The following is a 21,454-nucleotide window of genomic DNA, read 5'->3' on the forward strand; positions in this document are numbered from 1 at the left end:
CAAGCTTCCATCACACATAGCCCAGCTCGTCATCAGCGTGGAAGGGGTTAAGTCAACAAGGACTACAAGTAGAAAGGGCGTGTTTTATGCACCGCTTGCAGGTTGTCAAAACACATAAATTGAAGGCATTGTCATTTAGAATGCCAGTAGCTCTCAAAATCTCGCAAATACGAGACCTATTGCATTGCAAATGCTTGTTTCTTATACTTTTTAAAAGAAGTCACCAGAACTTTGTTTAAGTCTAGATAGCTTCTGCAAATGGCAATTAATGTTGATTGAAGCTTGTAGAAACTCCTGAATCTTTTCAGGATAATCAGAGGGAATGATTTGCTGCATTTGTTGTCTGCTGCAGCAATATGGAGTGGTATTATTGAAAGTTCTGCAAACTATTAATTAATGAGTTCTGAAGGGAAGTCAGTATAGCGTGGTAATTTGCCTGTTGTACCTCCAAATCATATCATTCAGCTTTAGAGACATGACTGCTTATGTATACTAATGGATTAGTGCACTTTCAAAAAAGGACAGAAGAAACACCTCTCTCTGAAGTCCGTAGCTTGATTCGCACATTCTCTGAAACCAGCAAGGCAGATCATCATTTTCAAAGATTTGTGGCCAATGAAGAAATCCTAATTATGTAAGATAAATTCCTTAATTCTCGATTGATAGGACCAGTTCACATTGTCTAGGGCCTTTTTTAGCTTCTATTGGCCAGTTCCTCCTCATTTATTACTGTCACAGATACAGTGCATGCTCCTCTTGCAATGATCTGAAGAGACTGTGTGCCATGGAGTCGACTTGATAAACATCTATGGTAGGTAATAGGTCATACTTTATTGTACAGTTAATTAAAACCATTACAAACCATCATCAATAAAAACAGTTTTGTGTATCTAAAACAGCCATAACAAATTACGATAATACTGTGGTAGGGTGTAAGTAAAAATTGCGATTAAAAGGTGCTGAAGCTAAAACTATTAAGATACAGGCAGAATGTAAGATGGGCCCAAAATCTGGCTCACTTCTATCATACCATTGAAAACTTTGCATGGTTGGGCTAACTTACATTCCCCTTCAAATTCAGTTAGTTATAGCAGTCCATAATCTGCCCGGGCAACAAATAATTATCCTCCACGTAGGCTTGTGCTTTGTTGCAGTAAAACTCAATGGACACCAAGATGCCAGCTGGGAACCCGTTGTCATCCGACTATTTTGGCTCTAAGGGTCCAAGTGTTGCGCTGGGTTCATCACTGTTCTTCTTGCTTCTTTGCTGATGTGAGTACCGTGCTTTCTTCATGCGGATTGTGGCGCTGGCTTCTGCTCTACAGCCAAACCGGTTTGGCTTATTCGGTTTCTTCTTTCGCATTGTTAAAATGGGCATCTACGACTTCAAGGTATATTACCAGTCGTCAGCTCAGTTGGACTTCATCACCGGAGAAGAATGCCAGGACTGCTTGCCTGCATGAACTTATCCATTTTTTGTTGAATAGTGGTCTCAAGAGGTTCCGGCGATATTGTAGCAGATCCTTGCAGATGGTGATGAGGTGTATAATATTTTCTTCGCCGTTGCCACAAAGACGGCACTTTGCTTCTCTTTTGTCTTTTTGGTGAAGCTGGTCTGAAGAGATGTTTGGGGCCTGAGTTTGGTGTAAGATTGTATGTATGGTTAGCCAGCCATGTGCTCGCTCTGCCAGTGAGGCTTTGTCCTGTAAGAGAGAGTCTTTTTTGACGATATATTTATTGCTTTTTTGAAGCCCGCCAAGGGCCCTCCGAGATCCCATAGTTGATGCAACCCCCAGGTGTTTTATTGCGTCCTCCAGGTGAAGCCTTGCTGGGCAGTTTTCTTTGGTTAACAGTTCCTTCCACAGGAGAGCATTGAGTGTTTTTGCTTCTCCCCTGCTTATTTTGTACCAGCTTTATAAATATATTCCTTTATGTGCCAGCTCTAACTTTGCGAGCCCAAATTCGAGCCTAATCTGCGCGGGTGATGTGTACCTCAGCAAGCCAAATATCATGCGCAGAGCTCTTGCTACCGTACCATCTACCGTTTCAGCGTCCCTTCCTCTCATCGCTTCGCTTCCGTAGGTGATAGATGGAATCAGTTTTACCTGAATCACCTTTATTAGAGGGAGGAGACTTGGTCCAGTGATCTTATTTTTTAGGTTTCTTAAAGATACTGCAGTCATTAATCCTCTCTTTTTTATTTCCTCGCATTGTGGCATAAAGCTGCCCTTGGAGTCTAGAATGACCCCCAAGTATCTGTATTTACTTGCGTCCTCCAGCTTCCTTAAGTCCTAGAACCAGTTGTTTGTTGTTTTCGTTTTACGATTAGTGATGCACATGACTTTAGTTTTTTCTTCATGGATTCTGAGTTTGTTTGTTTTAGAATATTGCGATGTGATGTCCAACAGTCACTGTAGGCCTATCGGAGTCTGGCTGATCAGCACCAGATCATCCACGTAGAATAAATTGGACAGCTGGGTGCCCCCTAACTTGGGTGCATGGGAATTACTGTTGTTCAGCAAGATTGACAGTTCAGCCATAAAAAGATTAAATAATGTTGGTGCGAGCACGCATCCTTGTTTTACCCCTGTGCTTGTAGGGATCTTCCTGGATAAAATTTCCCCTGCGCCCAGTTTAACCTGGACCCAGGTATTACTGTGCAAGAGAATTAATTGGTTTAACAGCAGCGGGGGAATTTTAATATTCTTTAATTTTTTGCCACACCATATTTCTATTGGCGTGGTCAAAAGCAGAGCTATAATCAATATAGCACAGGTATAAAGGTTGTTTTGCTGCAAGTGCAGAGTCAATCAAAAGGTATGTTAGTGGTCACCCCCATGTTTTTGTGGAAGCCGGTTTGATTGTATGGAATTGCTGTTGCAATTGCTGTTGTGTCTTCCACCCAAGATGTTAGCTCCTGGAGTAAGAGGCCCGCGTAGTATTTCGGCTCATTATCAAGTAGGGCTATAAGACGATAGCTTCTTGGGTCATTCCCATCTCCTTTCTTGAAAATTGGGTAGATAATTGCTCGCCTCCAGGATTGTGGAATTGTTGAGGACTGCAGGATTTTTTCAAACATTGGTTTGAAGACGACAGCCCAGTATTCCGGCTCTTCTTTGAACACGATTGGGGGAATACCATTTGGACCTGGTGCATCTCCCTTTTCAGATTCTCTTACATATCTGTGCATTCGTAATTAGGAATTCCTGATTTTGTACAAGAGCTTCTTTATGTTGAGATGTTCACGCTTCAGAGATTTTTTTGTGATTGTGTGACCCTTTCCAAGGTTCACGGGCTTCATTCAGATGTGTGCCAAGGAAAGTTGTCCATGCCTCTTCAGTGGCATAGGATTCAATCCCCTGACTTCGCTCACTGATCTTTTGCCAAAACTGCGAGCTGTTATTCGTTTTGGCGTCATATAGGAGTTTTCCCCAGTATGCCTCGTCAGTTTCTTTTTTGAGTTGCCAGATCAGTTTCCTGCGAGTATCTTTTAACTGTCTCAGCACTTGGCGTGCAGCGGGATCTGTCCTTTTCTCTTCAGAGAGTATGGTTAATCAAGGTCTTTAACTTTTTTAGCTGGGTGTTATTTCTAAAATGTTGGTGGTTTTTGTGTTTCGAGACTTTGGCCATTCCTTCAGTCCTTACATTTTTTTTTTGTTCCGGAATTGTCTCGTAATGTTTTTATAAACAGCTTCCAACTCTCAATTAGGTCTGTAGTTGCTATTTGTGCCTCTCCCAATACTTGTTTCGCTTAGGATAGGAGACTTTGTGAGTTATTAGTTTTGCACTTTATCCGCATTTCATTTGTTGAATATTCTGAGCCTAGTGTGTTGGCGGTGGAAGGGTTTAATATTGTGGGAGCCTCGATGATGGTCTCCTGCGGGAGGTGGTCGCTGTAGTCCATTGAGCCAATATGGAAATCTCTTGCCCTTTGATACAGGCTGCAAGAGAGAAATGTAAAGTCAATTGTAGAGCTAGCCTTAGTGCTATGGAATGTAGCTGCTTGGGGGCAATCCCCTGAGAATCTACCGTTGAGTGCTCGGAGGCCCAGCTCTTCTAGTGTTACCAGGAGTCTCCTGGCTGTTTTCGAGATTGTGCCTCCCGAGGTGTTGTCTTGGTAGCTTGGCTCCCAAACAAAGGGATCCTCATCTTCAGTAGTATCTAAGGCTGAATTGCCAAGCATATTTAAGTTAAAGTCCCTGCTGATGATCAAGCTGTTGGTTTTCTCGGTTTTTAGTAATTTTATAAGTTCTTCTTCAGCTGCTGTGCTCCCTTGGTTTTTTCCCGGGGTGTAGATAGAGGTTTATTAGAACTGTATCCTCTTTTTTAATCTGCTCACGAGATGTCAGTCGCAGTGCTTGCATTGCGTTCGCATGGGCTAGCTTGTAAGCCAAGGGCACTACTGCACCAATGGTCTTTAGTGAGCTGAATGTGGCAAGGCCTTCCTTCTTGTGGCCAAACAATGAGCTCTGTGTAGGCGGCAGAAAGTTCAGGCTAAAGCCCGACAATGCAGGTGGTGTATCAGACCAGGTTTCTTGCAGTGTGATGTTGTCAAATCTTTTCAAATTGATGTTTAATTCCGAGTCCGTTAGCTTGTCTCCTGGGCCGTTGATGTTCCAGGAGCACAGGTTGAAGACGTTAAGCGTGTCCCCGACTTTGGCTTTACTTTGTCATTGCTTTTTGGTTTTGACATTTAGAGTCCTGGAGAGCGAGCTCCAGTCTTGCGAGGTTGGGCTGTTATTGGCAGGTGGTCTCTTACTAGACTGTTCTCGTAATACTAAGTTCGGGCTAGGCTGTCCGTTCTCTTTCTTTTGCTGGCCGTACACAGCCGCATGCAGCCGCGCACGATTCACGCTTCCCCTGGAGTTGCTGAGGTTGCTTGCTGGGCTTGACTGGTGACAAACCAGGATAAGACCGGCACTGATGCTTAGGCTGAGCTTAACGGGGGACCACAGTGTTCTAAGCGGCGGGGCCTCCGTCTCCTGATAAATATCTATCATGTAACTGATATTGGCTTACTAAAAATTTATCTTTAGAGCCACAGTTAGTGAGAAGTTATGATAATAATGTGTGCACTGTAATGAAGTTAGTTTGTCTAGTGAACTTGGATCTTCATTGAGAGTGAAATTGGTTGGGCACGTTCTAGGATATTAGATACTGTACTATTATGCATATGGGATAAAATAATCCCAAAATGTCTAAATGCTTACATTTTACCAATAATTTAGCATTACCCCTAGTGCCTTGTTGCATGTCAGGCTGCACATGGGAGCCTAGCATGTGGAATATTTTGGTGAATCTTGCAGAGAAATAAACTCTCTTGGTTTCCTGATACAGCTTTTGCATCTAGCTTTCTGATTACCTAGCTACAGGTAGTTAGGTGAGTCCATTCACTTGGAGTTAATGCGCAATGTAATCGTTACCAAAGTCCTTGTGGGGAGCAACCCTCTTGTTGGTGTCTTATGAAGTGGCCACTCCTTTATTGAGAAGAAGGCGCCTACCTCTCCTAGTCTTTCCTTTTAGAAAACTTTAAAAAAGTTAATGCTTTTGTTGCATTTTTCTCCAATAGACACATAGAGGACAAGTCAACTGTATTTGGCACAGCCTTGAATTACACCAGCATGAGGATACTAGGGATTGGGCCGGATGATCCTGACTTGGTGCGAGCAAGGAACAACCTTCACAGCAAAGGTGAGCAGTGGGGGCAACTGCTGAGTATTGCCATACACCGAGAACATGCCTAGTGGTTGGTTGGTGTGAGCCAGGACTGCCTCCCGACAGTGAATATGCACTTGTCTGTCAGCGCAAGCCCCTTGTGCTCTTTAAAGCTGCCTGTTAAAATACAACAACGGTGTCATAATAGCTGTTCAAAGGCTGAGGATGGTTAAAACAGATTGCCTCCCACCCACCCTACAACAAAGGCGTGCCAACACAATTTCAGGATGGTCTTTCATATTGTTTATTGGGTTTCTTGTGAGAGAGTTGCTAATGCAGATTGGCACCACGTGTTTCCAGAGGTGTGCCCCACTCATTGAAGCAGCCTATGGGATGGATAGTGTGCAGTAGAGGTGTCCATTTTAAATGTAGCAGCATACAATTATGCCTCTCTTAACAAGCAGATGACTGTTAGTCTTGGAACAGGATCTCCCTGCAAGTGAGCTACTGTCTGTGAAGGGATTGAGACTCTTTACATGAACTAATGTCTGTCTGTGTCAAGACCAGCAGTGGCCAGTTTGTATTGGGTTCAGAACATCTCAGCTTACATTTTACTGTGACACTGTGCCCCAAAACGACCAGCCCATTAACTGTGCAAGGGACTTAACATTTCAAAAAGTTTTAGATCTAATATGTTTACCTTGATGCTTGAAGAGCTTTGTTCCCTGAACACTGTTTGGTTCTGTTCTCTCCTGGTCAGGCGGCGCTGTTGGCATCCCATCTTGGGGGAAGTTTTGGCTTGCCATTCTGAACGTTTACAGCTGGGAAGGGATGAACACCCTCTTCCCTGAGATGTGGTATGTTGACTTCAATGATTATGGTCCCTCATGACAAACCTAATTGGTGCAATGTGATTGCAGTAGATGACATAAAAACAAATGCAGTATAAAACAATGTTATTACAAAATAGTTCCTAAATTAAAAAAAAAACACATGGGGAAATAAATACTGTGCGATTCAAACAAGGGCAATAAATCAACACAAACATTATGGAGTGGAGAAGTGTGGCTCACTGGTTAGAGGAGGCAGACCTGGAAGCAGAGGTCAGTCCGGGACCAGGGTTCAATTCCCGGCTCGGCGGGGTCTTGAGTCCTAAAATGTCCATGGACTCGACAATTCTCGCTCCGGTGCCTACTCGATTCACGGGTTCACACTCTGCGACTCTGGGCAATAGCTTGCTTAATCTCCACAACGGCCCCTCGCGGCGGGATGCCTGGCTTTCACCTTGCGGATACCCTGCCGGGGTTATCTCACCGGGGAATACCAGGACGGGTTCCCTAAGCAAGCGCTTAGAAACCGCTTGGTGATTTGCGCTATATAAATTCCTGTACATTCCTGTACATTTACATTTACATTATTGGAGTGAAAATAGCACATCTAATATTAATAGGTTAAATTTCAGCAAATAGCAATAGATAGAACAGGGGCATAATTATGTAGTTTGCTTTGACTTAATTTATCTAACCAACATGTATTTTCAATAAAGTGCACCCATATTAAAAAATTAAAAAATCTCCAAGTAATTAAAACATTAGCTAGTAGACCATCTAAAATCATACCTGATTTAGAAGAGCTATACTTTTGGAAAATTGTGAAACTATTTCTGTGTTGTCCATTCTAGTATGGTCTAGGAGAATATTCCACAATTTGGGGTGCGCTAGCTAGCATCTCCTCTCTCCTTTTCTAACCGGCTTAGGCGGTTAGCTAAAGAAATTCCTTTGCAGGAAAACATTGCATAGTTTTGTGTGACAGGTATTTATGGCCCAGTTTTTAAAGTCTTTTAAAATACTCTGCTGTACCAGTAGCCAGTGCGTGGATTTCAATAAGTTGCCTACCAGTTGCCACTAGCACAATGAAAATAATTAGGTTGTGAACCACATTTTCAATTTTTTGCATTGCTGCTGCTTTGATACCAGGGAGCCCAGCATAATGAACATTGGCATAATCAAGCCTCGAATTAGCGCCCAAACTACACTGCAAGAGTTTCTTCAGCAAAGAATGTTAATATTTTAGTCAACAGGTTGAAATGGAAAAAAGGGCTCTTTGTCTGTTATCTAACCTGGTAATTCTTACTTTTGATCTCCATCCATTTACCCCAACAATTTTCACTTTCAATTAAATGGTTACACTAGGTCTTTAAAAATAGTAGAAGACGCAAGTGATTGATGCTGTGTTTTCAATAATCATTGGTGACGTGATGCTTGGATTTACTACCAACAGTTAGAGCCATTACCCAGCATCTATTCCTCAAAGTTACCCATCTCTTTGGACACAGTGCTTTATGGCAGTCCAGTTTCATTGAAGATCTGCTTCTTCATGACCTCTCTGTCACTGTCTGGTTTGAATGACTTCTTTGTTTCTGGGCTTCTTCCACTTTGTACTTCTTACTATTTATCTTCTCACTGTAGAATTGATTTTTCCAGGTTATTTCCTACTTGGATGCCAGCTCACCCATCTACTCTCTGGTGCCACTGTCGACAAGTGTACCTTCCAATGAGCTACTGTTATGCCGTGCGACTTGCTGCTGAGGAGGATGACTTGATCCGCAGCTTGAGACAGGTGAGTCGTCTCTGCTGTGATCTTCCATTGTGTTTCCAGTTCCAAGGGAATCCTCTACACATCACACCTCTTTATGCGCCACCCTGCACATATTTTCAACCTCTCGTGTGACACAACACATGGCTGCAGATGAAGGGACTTTGCACAGGAACAACATGGAACATGTACAGGATCCCACACCTGCCTTAGATTGTTGCACAGCACCACATACCATCCTCTTGGTTTAGTATCTGCCACAGCAGCCTTCAAAGGGCCTTAATCTGGATAGTGCCCCTTCCTGCTTTGGAATCTTGCAAAAGATCTCATGAAACTATGGGGACTTGTACAGTGTTCCAAACCTCCTCTGGGACTTCTAATTACGCTCAACATCACCCACAACACCTTACATAGGCCTGCTGAACTCCCATGGGTTCTTGCCCAGGACTCAACCAATTCAATGTCATCCTGTCCAGGAAACCACCCCAGAGGTTCCATCTCTTGAAACGTAGCGCAGCATCCCCCACAAAACGTTTCACTGGGCTCGCCCCTCCTACAGAATCTCCCACAGGGTCCATGTATCGACTAGGTACCGCTCTTCCCACGAGAGAAGGCTGCACAGTCCACAGGTAGTCCCAAACCTCTCACATGAGTATGCACAGATCTCCACACCTCCCCCAGGGCAAGGCACCGGTCTTCATACATCCCACAAGACCTCACGCAGGTGCATCGCCCTGATTTGCCCATTTATAGGACGTGGGTGCTGGTATTTACACCAAACAAGCACGGGCCAGTCCGTGGAATGTAGGATATATTCACCTGTTTTTCAGTCAGGTGCTCTGGAGTGCTCTGTGGAAGCTTATAGAGTGGCGAAGGCTCACTGGATTCATGGTCTTATTACTGATGTTTACACCATAGAAGGAGTTTCAGTGATCTCCAGCCAGAGCAAACACTCGCACATATTCTGGTTCAAAATATTACTTGATTTATTTAATCATAATAATATTCACGCCTCATCACATCTGCTCTGTTGAACAAAAAAACACAAATTCATCATAATTTACTTCCGTTCTCACGTTGGCCTCCATGTTAAATAAATACACTCTCTTTAATCTGAAATGCTCGTTTAGTTTTAATAAATGTGGTACAATCGAATCACAGATCGGACAATGTAGTCCAAGTAATAAAAACAAACATTGGCCGCGTACCACTGTAAAGAAACCACCAGCAAGTTAGTTTGAGTCCGTTCATTTAATGCGCGTCTTAACCCATAGATAAATGAAGGCCTCTTTCCACTACACAGCCCTGATTCCCTTGCTCAATGCAACATTTCAGTTATTCTTCCGGGTGCACATCTTTTGCCATCTAAACCACATATTTAATTCATAAGCACTTAATCAGAATAGAAATCCAATCTCATGACCTGAGCTTGTTTTGATCGCATGGACACTTCTAAGGCATAATAATGATGCTTATATTTATTTCTTGAATGGAGCCCACATGTTCCCAATCCCCGCATCACTATTGAAGGCCACAGAAACGAGCCAGGCATTCCTCGCGCGTAGGAATGGATAAACACGTTGCTGTGTTCCTCTAGATGCATGTAAGGACAAGATTGTTTTCAAATTAAAAGTATTGGGTTCAACGTTTGAAGACTACAGTTGCTATATTAAACAGTCTGTGCGAAACGTGTAGAAACGGGGCTAAATTTCGAGAACAACAAACTTTCGTGACCCCCAGCTTTAATGTAAATGAGGCTGGGGTGATTTTTTTAATGTCATACTTTTTCCTTAATACAGTTTTTTTACATTTATTATTGAATATTAGTACGATTTTACAAACACAACGTATCTATTTCTCACAATGAAGTGGGTGCGTTTGTTTCCAGTTTCCAGTTGATGACAGCAGTGACATCTGCACTGCTGCGAGTCATTTACTGACGCAAGAAAAAAAATTAAATGAAAAGCCAGTCTCTTCTTACACAAATATTAAGTTGCAATCTTTTTGTTTGTGCGTCAGGTTCTTCCAACTACTCACTTACTACTACATTTAGAATCAGATGATTAGCAAGTTCCAGATTGTCCTTAGGCTTCTTTCTTTCCCTTCTTGCTTGCTTGCTGTCTGTCATGTTCTATCCTGCCTCTCCCTTCAGCTCTTCCCTGTCTTCTGTCTGTGAATATCTTATTCTGTGATATCATCCACTGTGCACTCTCTACTCTACAGCCTTGTGAAACTTTTCAGGCACTCACTGTTGTGTGGCGTTTAGAGCTCCGAATGAATTTTCCCGATTCATGCCCTTATATAGGCACAATTCACATTGCCCTTATATAGGCATAGAAGTCAATGCCTTATTTAGACATAGCCCATGCAGACCAAATACAGGCATGGCTACTTCCACCCGTACCAAACGTCACAACGATTTCTTGGAAAATTGGCTTAAGCAGTTAGGGAACTTCCCCTTGCTTGAATATTGATTTGTCCTAGAACTCATGTACTTTGCAAAGAACAACTATTCCCTAGGGGTTCTTTCCTGACGTTATTAAGCCAGACTTTGCGTCAATCTATGGCATTCCTAAACACCTTCAAGGTATAAATATACCTTCACTTGCTATGGCAAACGATGGCGGTTCGGAGCAGTTCGACTATCTACTTGCCCGACGCAGCTCGCTACAGCAAGTGCCGAAGGAAGCCGACCCTCCAGCTGACGCACTGATCAAGAGGCTGCCTTTCTGTCGCCGAGAATCCAGCTCCAGTGTTTCCAAGCTCCCCTTGCGGGGTGTTGGGAAATAGTCCTGAGACAGAGATACCAGACCTCCTTCATTCTAAACCAAGGTATGGAGCTTATTAGAACCTAGAGAAACCTTTGGTAGATTTTCGGCAAAAACAACTAAACCTATGCTACACAATACTTACTTCTTCCTGCGTACTAGACTTAGGTTAGGTACATTGGGGTAGGCGTATTTAGAAGCACCAGTTGAGTATTTTAGCCAATGTTATTTATGTATGTAATTTTATATGGCTTAGAAACCATATAATGCTTTTACAGTATTATTTTATAATACTATTCTCGCTGTACGCATTATACTTTGCAGTCTGCTTAACAATCGTAGCAGTTCACTTCTCTTGTATGAGAAAGAAGACTGTTCAATAAACCTTTTTATTGAAAACGCCCGTCTCTCTATTTCTCTACAACTCTGTTGAAATGAAGCATGCACGATTGACTGAGTGAAATACTTATCTATTGTTTCCGCGACTTGGGAAACAAAGTTGTCATGTTTATGCGGTTGTCAGAAACTAATCCCTTCTTGTGAACTCGAGAAATTTTCTAGTAACCTCTGAGCTAGCTGGCACTCACTATTAAGTTTAGTATATTCGATAGAGACCTAGTCGACCTCAGTCCTACGTCTTATCTATAGGATATATTATTCCAATGCGCAGAGCCAATTGGGAATATAGGAACTACACTACATCACACCCAGTCACCGATCTGGGTTAAATCCATCATTGTTCTTTAACTCACATTGCCACCCCAGTTCAGACCCAGCCATATGCAAATCAGTCTTAATCCTGTTCCTTGTGGAAACAGTCCAGCCCGAACTGCCAAGCCAGATTTTCCCTGGACCGGAAACCAGCATCCTAGGACCGATTATGGATTTAACCCAGATCTGTCACTAGGGGTGAGTGTCTGAAAAGTTTCAGCACTCCATCCATTATCTCCTTGCGTTTGCTTTGTTTGCCCTAAGTTGGCAGGGTATGTCCAGACGTGAGTCCCTTGCTCACGTTTCCACTGGATTCAAGTTAGCTTGGCTGCAGAGGGGTGTTACCCCGAAACCGGCCCCAGAATGCTTGTTTCCAGTCCAGGGAGGAACTGACCTGTCAGTTCCGGCTTGATTGTTCCCATGAGGCACAGTGTCAAGACTGATTTGCATATGGCTGGGTCCAAACTGGGGTGGCAAAGTGAGCTAAAGAACGATGGTGGATTTATCCCAGATCTGTGACTAGGGGTGAGTGTCGGGAAGTTTCAGCTCTCCGTCCATCATCTCCTTGTGTTTGCTTAGTGCATAGTAACTATTCGTTATGAATCTGGGAGACCATTTTATCGTTTGAGTCTTTTGCCTTGATGACATCCCATCTCTGTGTGGAGTTTCTCTGGAGCAAACAGGTGGCTGTATTTCCAGCCGAATAAACACTATTTAATGATGTTGGTTCAGTTTCTTCATAGGCAACTCATAACTATGATTGTCTTTATGATGTGCATTAAATCAAATATATTTGTGTATAATTAAATGTTTATGCACTGTTTGCTGAAGAAGTGAACTGCAAAGTCAGCTTTTGCTTACTTTGCTGAATTATCTGCTTAACAATAAAATACACTTTATACAGTTAGAACATCTAATACTTGCACACACGCCTTATTATTTGCCATTTGTTTGCAGTCACACTAATATACACCATTATAGATTGGAGATCCATACTTCCATCTCACTTCTCTAATCAAGGAGGGTTACATCTATATAAATACTCTTGGAGGACTCCACTTCTCATGCTGGTTATTGCACAGCATGTCAAAAAATGAATGTACTCCATAGAAGGGCCTTACAAGTCTCTCAAACATTTTTACAGGACCCAAATGTCACAGAGGACCTAGCTTGTGGCCCAGCACTTGTGGGTTTTATGCAGGGTTCTGTATCCTGGGCTTGAGATTCACAGTCACTGGTGTTTCCATCACATAATATGTTGCAAATATGCTTTTGATGATTTTTCTTGAATTTAGAGAATTTCTGTTGCCAAACTAAACATTATGGTGTGTGTTTTGGTAGGAGCTATATATAGAGGAGTATTCCAGCATACACTGGCCATCTCAGAGGAACAACGTTAGTGCTTGTGATATCTACACACCTCACAGCCGGCTTCTGACAGTGGCCTATGGTAAGAATGCGCTTATAGTACCCTCCCGGGGTTGGATAGATCAAATGTAGGTTGCTGTTTCCCACCTGCCTTGAAACATTGGGCCCTATTCACAAAGATAAATTTACATAGGTAGATTCATGTGTAAATTTACTCTGCATCTAAACGTAGCTTTACACGTTTATGGTATTCACCATTTTCGAGTCCAAGGTGCAGTCTTGCATGTCTCACCAATGGGTAGAGGCTCCTAGAACACGATTTACGAGTGTAAAGTCACTACCATCAACTTTTCACCCAGGCAGATGTCTCCGCCACCTGGTCGAGATCTTTCCATGGAAAGTGTAGGGAAACCTATTAAAGTTCATTCAAATAAAAAAAATATATATTTGATTATAAAATATTAATGAGAAATAATTGTACATATTTATTTTATCTGTACAATTGATCAGTTATTATATCACATTAACTTAAATGTGTATTAAAATTATTAGAAATATATTTTTTAATTGGAAAATATTTTCTCTACCTAAATTGAAAATTCCCACATACATGAAAAGATATTTATTATGTATTAAAATGTATACAATTAGTAGAAATACTAATGCTTATTTAGCAAGTTTTACAATATATTATAATTTTAATATTAACATAGTGTTTTTTTAAACATTGCTTATTAATTATGTTTTTAGAGTTATCATTTGAATATTAATTTTAAAAGTCGAAACCATTTAATCTGTTTCAATACTCTTTCCTTGTTATTTTATTTCCTTGCTTCAACTGTTGGAGCAAGGAGATCTCTGCTCTCATGTCAGATTCTTCTGCATATAAAAGATGGGAGGGTAGGAAGCAGAGATCTATGCTCGTAGGTTTGTCAATTGCCTTTTGTAGTATGTTCGTAGTACTCCTGTAGTACTAATAAACATACCACAAAATGTAGTTTAGGATTAGGGCGCATAGTTGTTTGCCTCTGAACAGTGGCTTTTAGTAAGTTGTAGAGTGTAGGTGTGTTCTCCTCCAATGAACCTGATGTTTGAGAGCAGTGTCTGTGTTCACACTTGGTGAGTAATTTGAGCAGAAATGACTTTGCATATAGTGATTCATTGTGGATCTCCGTTCTTTTCTACAGCAATGCTCAATGTGTACGAAGCACATCACAGCTCCAGCCTGCGTGGTTGGGCAATGGAAGAGCTCTATGATCACATTAAAGCAGACGATCGGTTCACCAAGTGCATCAGCATTGGCCCGGTAAGATCATCTTTAACCCGTATATGTCCGTGCTGGCTTTTTATCAAACCGTCTATTCGTTTCATCCTTATCTGTCCTTCACCTGAATTTGTCGTTAACTATGTGAACCTCGAACTGGGCAGCGCGCTGCCTATCAGGCTGGTGGAAATCAGCACCTGCGTCATTCCTGGCCAGACTATTGCCTTCTAAACCCTGTGGTGATCTCTGTGCCTTCAGAAGAGCCCCTGCCATGTTGACAGCTCTGAAGGCACTGAATCAGTCAGTCAGTCAAAACACTTTATTCGATTACTTAAAATCATAAAAGTCAATATAAAACACATTTATATCAGTATATACAATCAATCGATAGTAACGAACATTATACAAAGAAATCATGTAAAAATGAGATAAAAATCAGGTAAAAGTCAGACAGGGTTATTCTATACAATTTATCTTTTGCTATTAATCCGTACAGCAGCCACCAGGAAGCTAGCAACAGAAAAAATAACTCGGGTACTGCTTAGCATCTGGAGAAAAGTAAGAGCGGACCTAACTTGTATGAAGCCCGCCTCTCTAAGAATTGGCATTAAAAACTTTTTACAAATCTCCGCGTAGAAATCACAGAACATGATTAAATGCATTGTGTCTTGTTTGGAAAAATTATCACAACTACAGGGATTGCTGTTTTCAGGGTTACACCAGATGGGGAAAACGCCAAGGGACAAATGGATTAAGTTGAATCGGAATCTAATTAAGAGCTGGCGATGGAAAGGTCTAGTGACAATTTTTAAGTATGGCTCAAGTGAGGGTGAAGTTAACAATAGATAGTTAGCTTTAACACATGGTTTCTTTAACTCCAACACCTCACGTTCCAATGTCATCAAGGTTAAAAAGTTTTTCTTAGTCCAGCTTATGTCCTCCTTGGTAATAGAGGCCGGTGAGGTGTAAAGCTCGGGACGCTCTAGTTTAGTAAACATTGCTTTAATATACATTAACCAGGGCACCCTGCTAGCCCTATCCAGGGAAAGACAGTCACCTATAATCTGGTGATTCAATGTAATTTCTTGGTTCAACCATGTCTTTAGCCAACATGTCAGCGGGGCATCTTTCAGCTGATCTGTAACATAGCCCAGTCCCAATTCCGTGTGCAGCGAGAATGTAGGGGTGGATTGGGGTACTGCCAAAAGAGATCTCAAGAATTTATTTTCCATCTCTTGGATCTTCTCGTGGGATGTGTATCCCCATACCGAGGCACCATATGTGGCTATAGCCAGGCATTTAGCTTTATAAACATTCAAGAGTGCCTCCATCGGTCTAGCCCCCAACCGCTTTGCAAAGCCCATCAGTGCTGCTGTAGACCTAGGTACAGCGTTACTTTTTATGTTCTGTTGAGGACCCCAGGTACCCTTTTCATCAAAAAGTACCCCAAGATAAGTAAAAACAGGGACCTTGGTTACCTCAGCACCGTTACAGAAAAAGGGACGTAACTTTAGGCTCCTGGGACGTTTACCAGCCACCATAACATGTGACTTTTTACTATTGACCTTCAGATCCAAAGAACCCATAAAATCCCCAAAAGAATCCAACAACCTCTGGAGGCCAAGGAGTGCGGGACAATAAAACGCCATCATCCGCGTATAGAAGAACCGGAATTACCGAATCTCCTACCCGCGGTACGTCCAGAGAGGCCCCCTCTAAAGATTTCTCTAGTGCATTAATATATAAAGTAAAAAGGACGGGGGCCAGGATACAGCCCTGCCTGACTCCTCGCATTGAACTAAAGAGACTGGTGGATCTACCATCCTGTGTAACCCTGACTGACGCTAAAAGACCCTGATGTAGGACAGCTAAAAAATTAACCAAGGGTGGGGTCAATACCTAGATTCAGCAAGATCATCCAAAGTTTTTCCCGGTTAACCAGATCAAAGGCCGAAGAGAGGTCCATAAAACCCATATAAAGGGACCCCTCTTTGGCCAATGTATATTTGTTTATCAGGAGATGCAAGTTCAAGCATTGGTCCAATGTGCTTCTCTTCTTCCTGAAGCCATATTGTAGATTGGAGAGGACCCCCTCTGTCGTCTAGCCAATCTCTCAATTTGTGTAAAATGACACTGCCTAGGATTTTAACAGTAGAGTCTATCAAAGAGATTGGTCTATAGCAAGAGGGGTCCCCTCTCTGCCCCTTTTTAAATACCGGGATTATAATTGAGGGGGCCCAGGATGCCGGAAACCCCTTTTCACTAGAGGCATTGTAAACATTAGTGAGGATCTTTGCCCAAAAATTAGGGTAGGTACTATATAGGTCCGCTTGGACGCCGTCCGGTCCTGGGGCTTTATTTTTAGACATTTCTTTTATTGCCCTTTGTACCTCATCCACTTCAAATGTTAAAGGGGTGATGTCTGCTTAAACGCCGTAGGAATTTCTACCAGTGCAGGGCCCACATTACCATAAATCTCACTAAAATGTGAGAGCCAATATTCATCTGGGATAACACAATCCAAAATTGAGTTATCCAGCCCCGAAAAAAAGGGTGGTTGATAGTTGCCCAAAACTTACTACTGTCCCATAGAACATCCGTTGATAAAAGGTTGCTCCACGCCTCATCTTTTTTTTTTTTTTTATTTCTGAAATTCTTTATTGTATATAGAAAAATATAATTTTACATACATGGAAGAGGCTTATACATGAGTGGAAAGAAGAAAAGAGAGAAAAGAAGAGAGAGAGGGGGGGGGGGTGGGGGGGGGGGGGGGCATTCCATACTCTTGAGATCATTCGCCAGTTCGTGGTCTCATAGTCCAAAAGTCTCATAGTCTGGTGGTCCATATTGTGCCCATTGGTGTTCCTTGGCGTTTGTTGTCAGGCCGCTTGTTCCCTGCGCCACCCCGGGGGACAGTAGAGAGAAGTCTAGGTTATAGGTTATAGGTTGAGTAGGAGATGTGCTCGGTGTTCTGTTGGCACTAGCCTATTTCGGCCTGTGACCTCAGTTATTCATGGCGGCTTGTGTGATGATGACAGGTAGCGATCTAGGGATCCCCACATGGTCGACTGTTTGTGCGTCTTCGGTGTGTGTTTTGCTGTTATGTTGTCCGCCCCCCTCAGGAACGTGACCCAGTTGAGCCACGCCTGTGGAGCCGCCTTTGATGTGTCCTTCCAGTTAGTTAGGACTACTTTGACTGCGGCTGTCAGCATGAGATCTATGAGGTCCCTGTCCTCCGTCTTAGTGATCGCCTGGGACATAAACCCTAGCGCTAGGCCTGTGAGGTCTGTTTGTATGTCTGTGCCTGTGATCTCGTGGATAAGTGTTCTGATCTTCCCCCAGAAGTCCTTGATTTTTGGGCATTTTAGTAAAAGGTGTTCTAAGTCTCCCCTTTCTTCATCACAGTTCCAGCACACGTCGTTGTCTCTAATGCCTACGGTGGCTAAACGGGCTGGTGTCCAGTATGCCTTGTGTATCAGCCAGAATTTTGTCTGGTTCAGCGTGGCCGTTACTTTTTTTCGGCTGGTGGACCTCCATAGCTCTGCTCTGGCTTCCTCACTGAGTGCTTGACCTGCTGCCTCCCCCCAGAAGTTCATGACCTTGTCATTGAGTCTGGTGTGTTTGGGGCTTAGGATCTTGTAGAGGTGTGCTACCTGGTGTCCCAGTGTGTTCAGACTGTTAGCCAGCTGTATTATCGAGGGTGTCTGGGTGTTGAGGTTTGCCTTCCTTATTGCGACCTTTATCTTCAGGAAGTTGTATAGTTCTACGCTCTCTAGGTTGTACTCTCCTTTCAGGGTGTCGAACGTTACGTCGGCGCCCTTTTTCTTAAAGTCGCTGGCTGTGGATATGCCTTGGCTGTACCACTCACGCATGTCTAGGACCTTACCCCTGTATTTTAGGGATGAGTTATGCCAGATTGATTCAAAAGGCCCCCTTTTGATGCTCGTATTTAGCAGTTTGTCAATCTTAAGCAGAGCTCGTTTTGTGTTTCTGAGTATCGGGTTATCTTTTATTGCCGGGTGTTTGGTGGCCGTGAGGAGGGTGATGGGTTTCATACCGTTCAGCAACCCTTGTTCTAATGTTAGCCATGCCGGGGTGTAGTCCTGTCTTGGGTCTAGCCAGTGCAATCCCTGTCTGGCTAGACACGCCTCGTGGAATCGCTTGAAGTTTGTTATGTTTAGCCCCCCCTGTTCTTTTGATAATCTAAGTTTTTGCATACTTATTCTGGCCCTCTTCCCTTTCCATAGGAAATCGTTCAGTATCTTGTCTATCTTTTTGTGGAAGTCCTCTGTGTTGGTGAGGGGTAGCATGGCTAGCATATAGTTGACCATTGGTGTGATCATCATTTTTATTGTCTCCACCCTCCCCCACCATGTTGTGAACTTGGGCGACCAGCCGTCTACCTTGGCCTTGATTTTCTGGATTGTAACCTGTTCATTATGTTCTAGTGTCGTGCTCAAATTCCTCTCGAAGAGGATACCCAGGTACTTAATAGGTTTATTTTGCCACGCTAGACCTGATGTGCCGAGTACTGTCTTTGTTGTGTGTATGTTGAGGGGCTTGCATTCTGATTTGTCCTTGTTGAGTTTGTACCCTGAAACCTGGGCGTACCTCTCAATTGTGTCTGTCAGTGCCTTGATGGATCTCTCTGGGTCCTCTGTCATTATTAGCACATCATCTGCGTACGCCGCCAGTTTAAAGTTTTCCCCTCCGATTGGCACACCCGCTATGTCCTCGTTAGTTCGTATCATTGTTAGGAGCGGTTCTATCGCTAGTAGGAAGAGGCCGGGTGAGAGAGGGCATCCCTGTCGCGTGCCTCTGCCTAAGTTTAGTATGTTCGAGGTGCCTCCGTTCACAACCACTCGCGCTTTGGGGCTGTTGTAGAGCGCCATCACCATTCTCCTGTAGTTGGGTCCTAGCCCGAACTTCCCCATGCAGTGATCCAGGTAGGGCCATGAGACTCTGTCGAACGCTTTTTCGGCGTCTAGGGCTATCATGACGGCCGCTTTGCTGCTCTGGGCCGAGTGGTTGATTATATGGCATAGTAGTCTGGTGTTGTCATGGGACATGCGGTTTTTGAGGTATCCTACCTGGGAGTTGTGTATGAGTTTAGGTAGGTAGGCGTTGAGTCTATTGGCTAGTATCTTCGCGTATATCTTGCAGTCTACATTTATAAGTGAGATCGGCCTGAAGTTCTTCGCCTCTGTCATGTCTTTCCCTTCCTTTGGTATGACTATTATATTTGCCTCAGCCATTGATGGGGTCATGCGTCCTTTGAGGACGCACTCCTCGAATACCTGTTTCAGAGTGGGTTGGAGTGTTGTCAGGTGTTGTTTATAGAACCCAGCTGTGAATCCGTCCGGCCCTGGCGCCTTATTCTCTTTGAGGCCGGCCGTGGCCCTCTTTATCTCATCCTCTGTGACCGTGAGCTCTAGGATGTCTCGTTCTCTGTCTGTTAGTGTGGGTGTAGCTATGCCTTTGAGCAGTTCCTCGCCCCCATCTTCCTTTAGCGTGTCATCTTTTGTGTATAGACCCTCATAGAAGTCCCTGAAGACCTCGAGGATGTCCTTATTGGCAGTCTGGGCTTTGTTGTGTTTGTCCTTGATTGCCCCAATTGTGTGCTGTTTTTGTTTCCCTTTCAGGTAGGTTGCTAGGTTTTTCCCCGCGTTGTTGGCGGTGCAGAGGTTGATTGACTTGTATTTGTTGATCCAGGTCCCTGCTCTTTCGCTCAGTATCCTGTTGAGCTCATACTTCCGTTTGGTTAGCTCTGTGAGTGTGTTATTGTCTTCCAGGCTGGCTATGTGGCTGTTCTCTAGTGTTTTGATTTCTTTCTCTAGGTCTGCGATCCTATTGTTCCTTGCTTTGTTCATTTTCCCTTTTATTGTCATTACTACCCCCCGTATTGTTGCTTTAAGGGCATCCCATAGTACCTCTCTAGGCGTCTCTGGTGTGTCGTTGATTGACAGGTATTCACGGATTGCTGTATCTATCTCTGCCTTCGCTCCTGTGTGGTGGAGGAGGTCGTCATCAAAACGCCACCTACGTGTTGGCTTCTCATTGTGTCTGCCTGATAGTGAAAGGCTTATATGTGCGTGATCTGATATCGTCCTGGGCCCTATCTCTGTGTGGTCTATAAGGTGTGTGTGTGTTCCTGACATCAGTATGTAGTCTATCCGACTGTAGGAGTTGTGGGGGTTGGAGTAGAATGTGTATTCCCTGGCGTCCGGGTTGCTTAGACGCCACGGATCCTTCAGGCTCAGTTTCGAGCATAGGTTCCTGAGAATGTTGGGGCTGGCGGTTGTGTGGCGTCTACAGGGGTGCTTGTCTATAGCTGGATCTAGGACTTGGTTGAAATCCCCTGCAACGATCAATAGATCTTCCATTGGTAAGTTGTGTAGCTGGGCACTGATCCCCTCCCAAAACTGTTTGTCTTCACTGTTAGGGCCGTAAATGTTTGCGACGTGGTAGGTCTCTCCTGCTCGCTTGAGGCTGGTCACTAGTGTTCTGCCCTGGGTGTCAGCTTGGTAGCTAGTGATAGACAGGTTCGAACTCTTGCTGATTAGTGTTATTACCCCATTCTTCTTGTTCTGGGCCGGCGATCCCACCACCTCCCCTATCCAGTTAGCTCTTAATCGCAAGATGTCTGCCTCTTCTAGTCTGGTCTCTTGTAGCACATAGATGTCGCTTTTAAGTTTCCTTAGGTGGTCAAGCACCTTCCTTCTTTTAACAGGGCTATTTAGCCCTTTGACATTTAGGGAGACTATTTTGATATCTGACCCTATGCTGCTCTGCCCGTTATGTGTCATTAATGCTGGTTTGTGTTCGCCGTGCTGGTGGGCTTCTCTTAGGATCATTTGCTTCTCTAGCCATGTGCCTGTTTATGTGTTCCTGTTTCCTTGTGCTCCTACTTGGTGCTGGTGTGAACGAGAAATAAAAGATGCAAGAGATGCAGAGAAAGAAGAGATAGTCAGTAAGCCCATGTACAAAACCTCCCCCGCCCCATTTCCCCCCCTCCCCCCTCCCCCACTCTCGCCTTCCCACCCCCCGCCCTCCCTTACTTGCAAAAAGGGTGTGCGACGACAAAGTTCCTCTG

The 21,454-nt window shown here is 43.6% G+C and overlaps 1 protein-coding gene across 5 annotated transcripts in view; it reads left to right on the plus strand.

The window, feature by feature from the left end:
* Positions 1 to 21,454, plus strand: part of LOC144823165 (lanosterol synthase-like) — a 171,868-nt gene that overhangs the window by 63,200 nt on the left and 87,214 nt on the right. For all 5 annotated transcript variants that reach the window (XM_078681444.1, XM_078681441.1, XM_078681442.1 and 2 more), the window contains exons 5-9: positions 5,570 to 5,691; positions 6,416 to 6,512; positions 8,139 to 8,274; positions 13,071 to 13,179; positions 14,285 to 14,403. In XM_078681444.1, the coding sequence (XP_078537570.1) occupies positions 5,570 to 5,691; positions 6,416 to 6,512; positions 8,139 to 8,274; positions 13,071 to 13,179; positions 14,285 to 14,403 (583 nt within the window). The remainder of the gene's footprint in view (positions 1 to 5,569; positions 5,692 to 6,415; positions 6,513 to 8,138; positions 8,275 to 13,070; positions 13,180 to 14,284; positions 14,404 to 21,454) is intronic.

This window comes from Lissotriton helveticus, chromosome 3_1, assembly GCF_964261635.1.
Source record: "Lissotriton helveticus chromosome 3_1, aLisHel1.1, whole genome shotgun sequence".
NCBI lineage: Eukaryota > Metazoa > Chordata > Amphibia > Caudata > Salamandridae > Lissotriton > Lissotriton helveticus.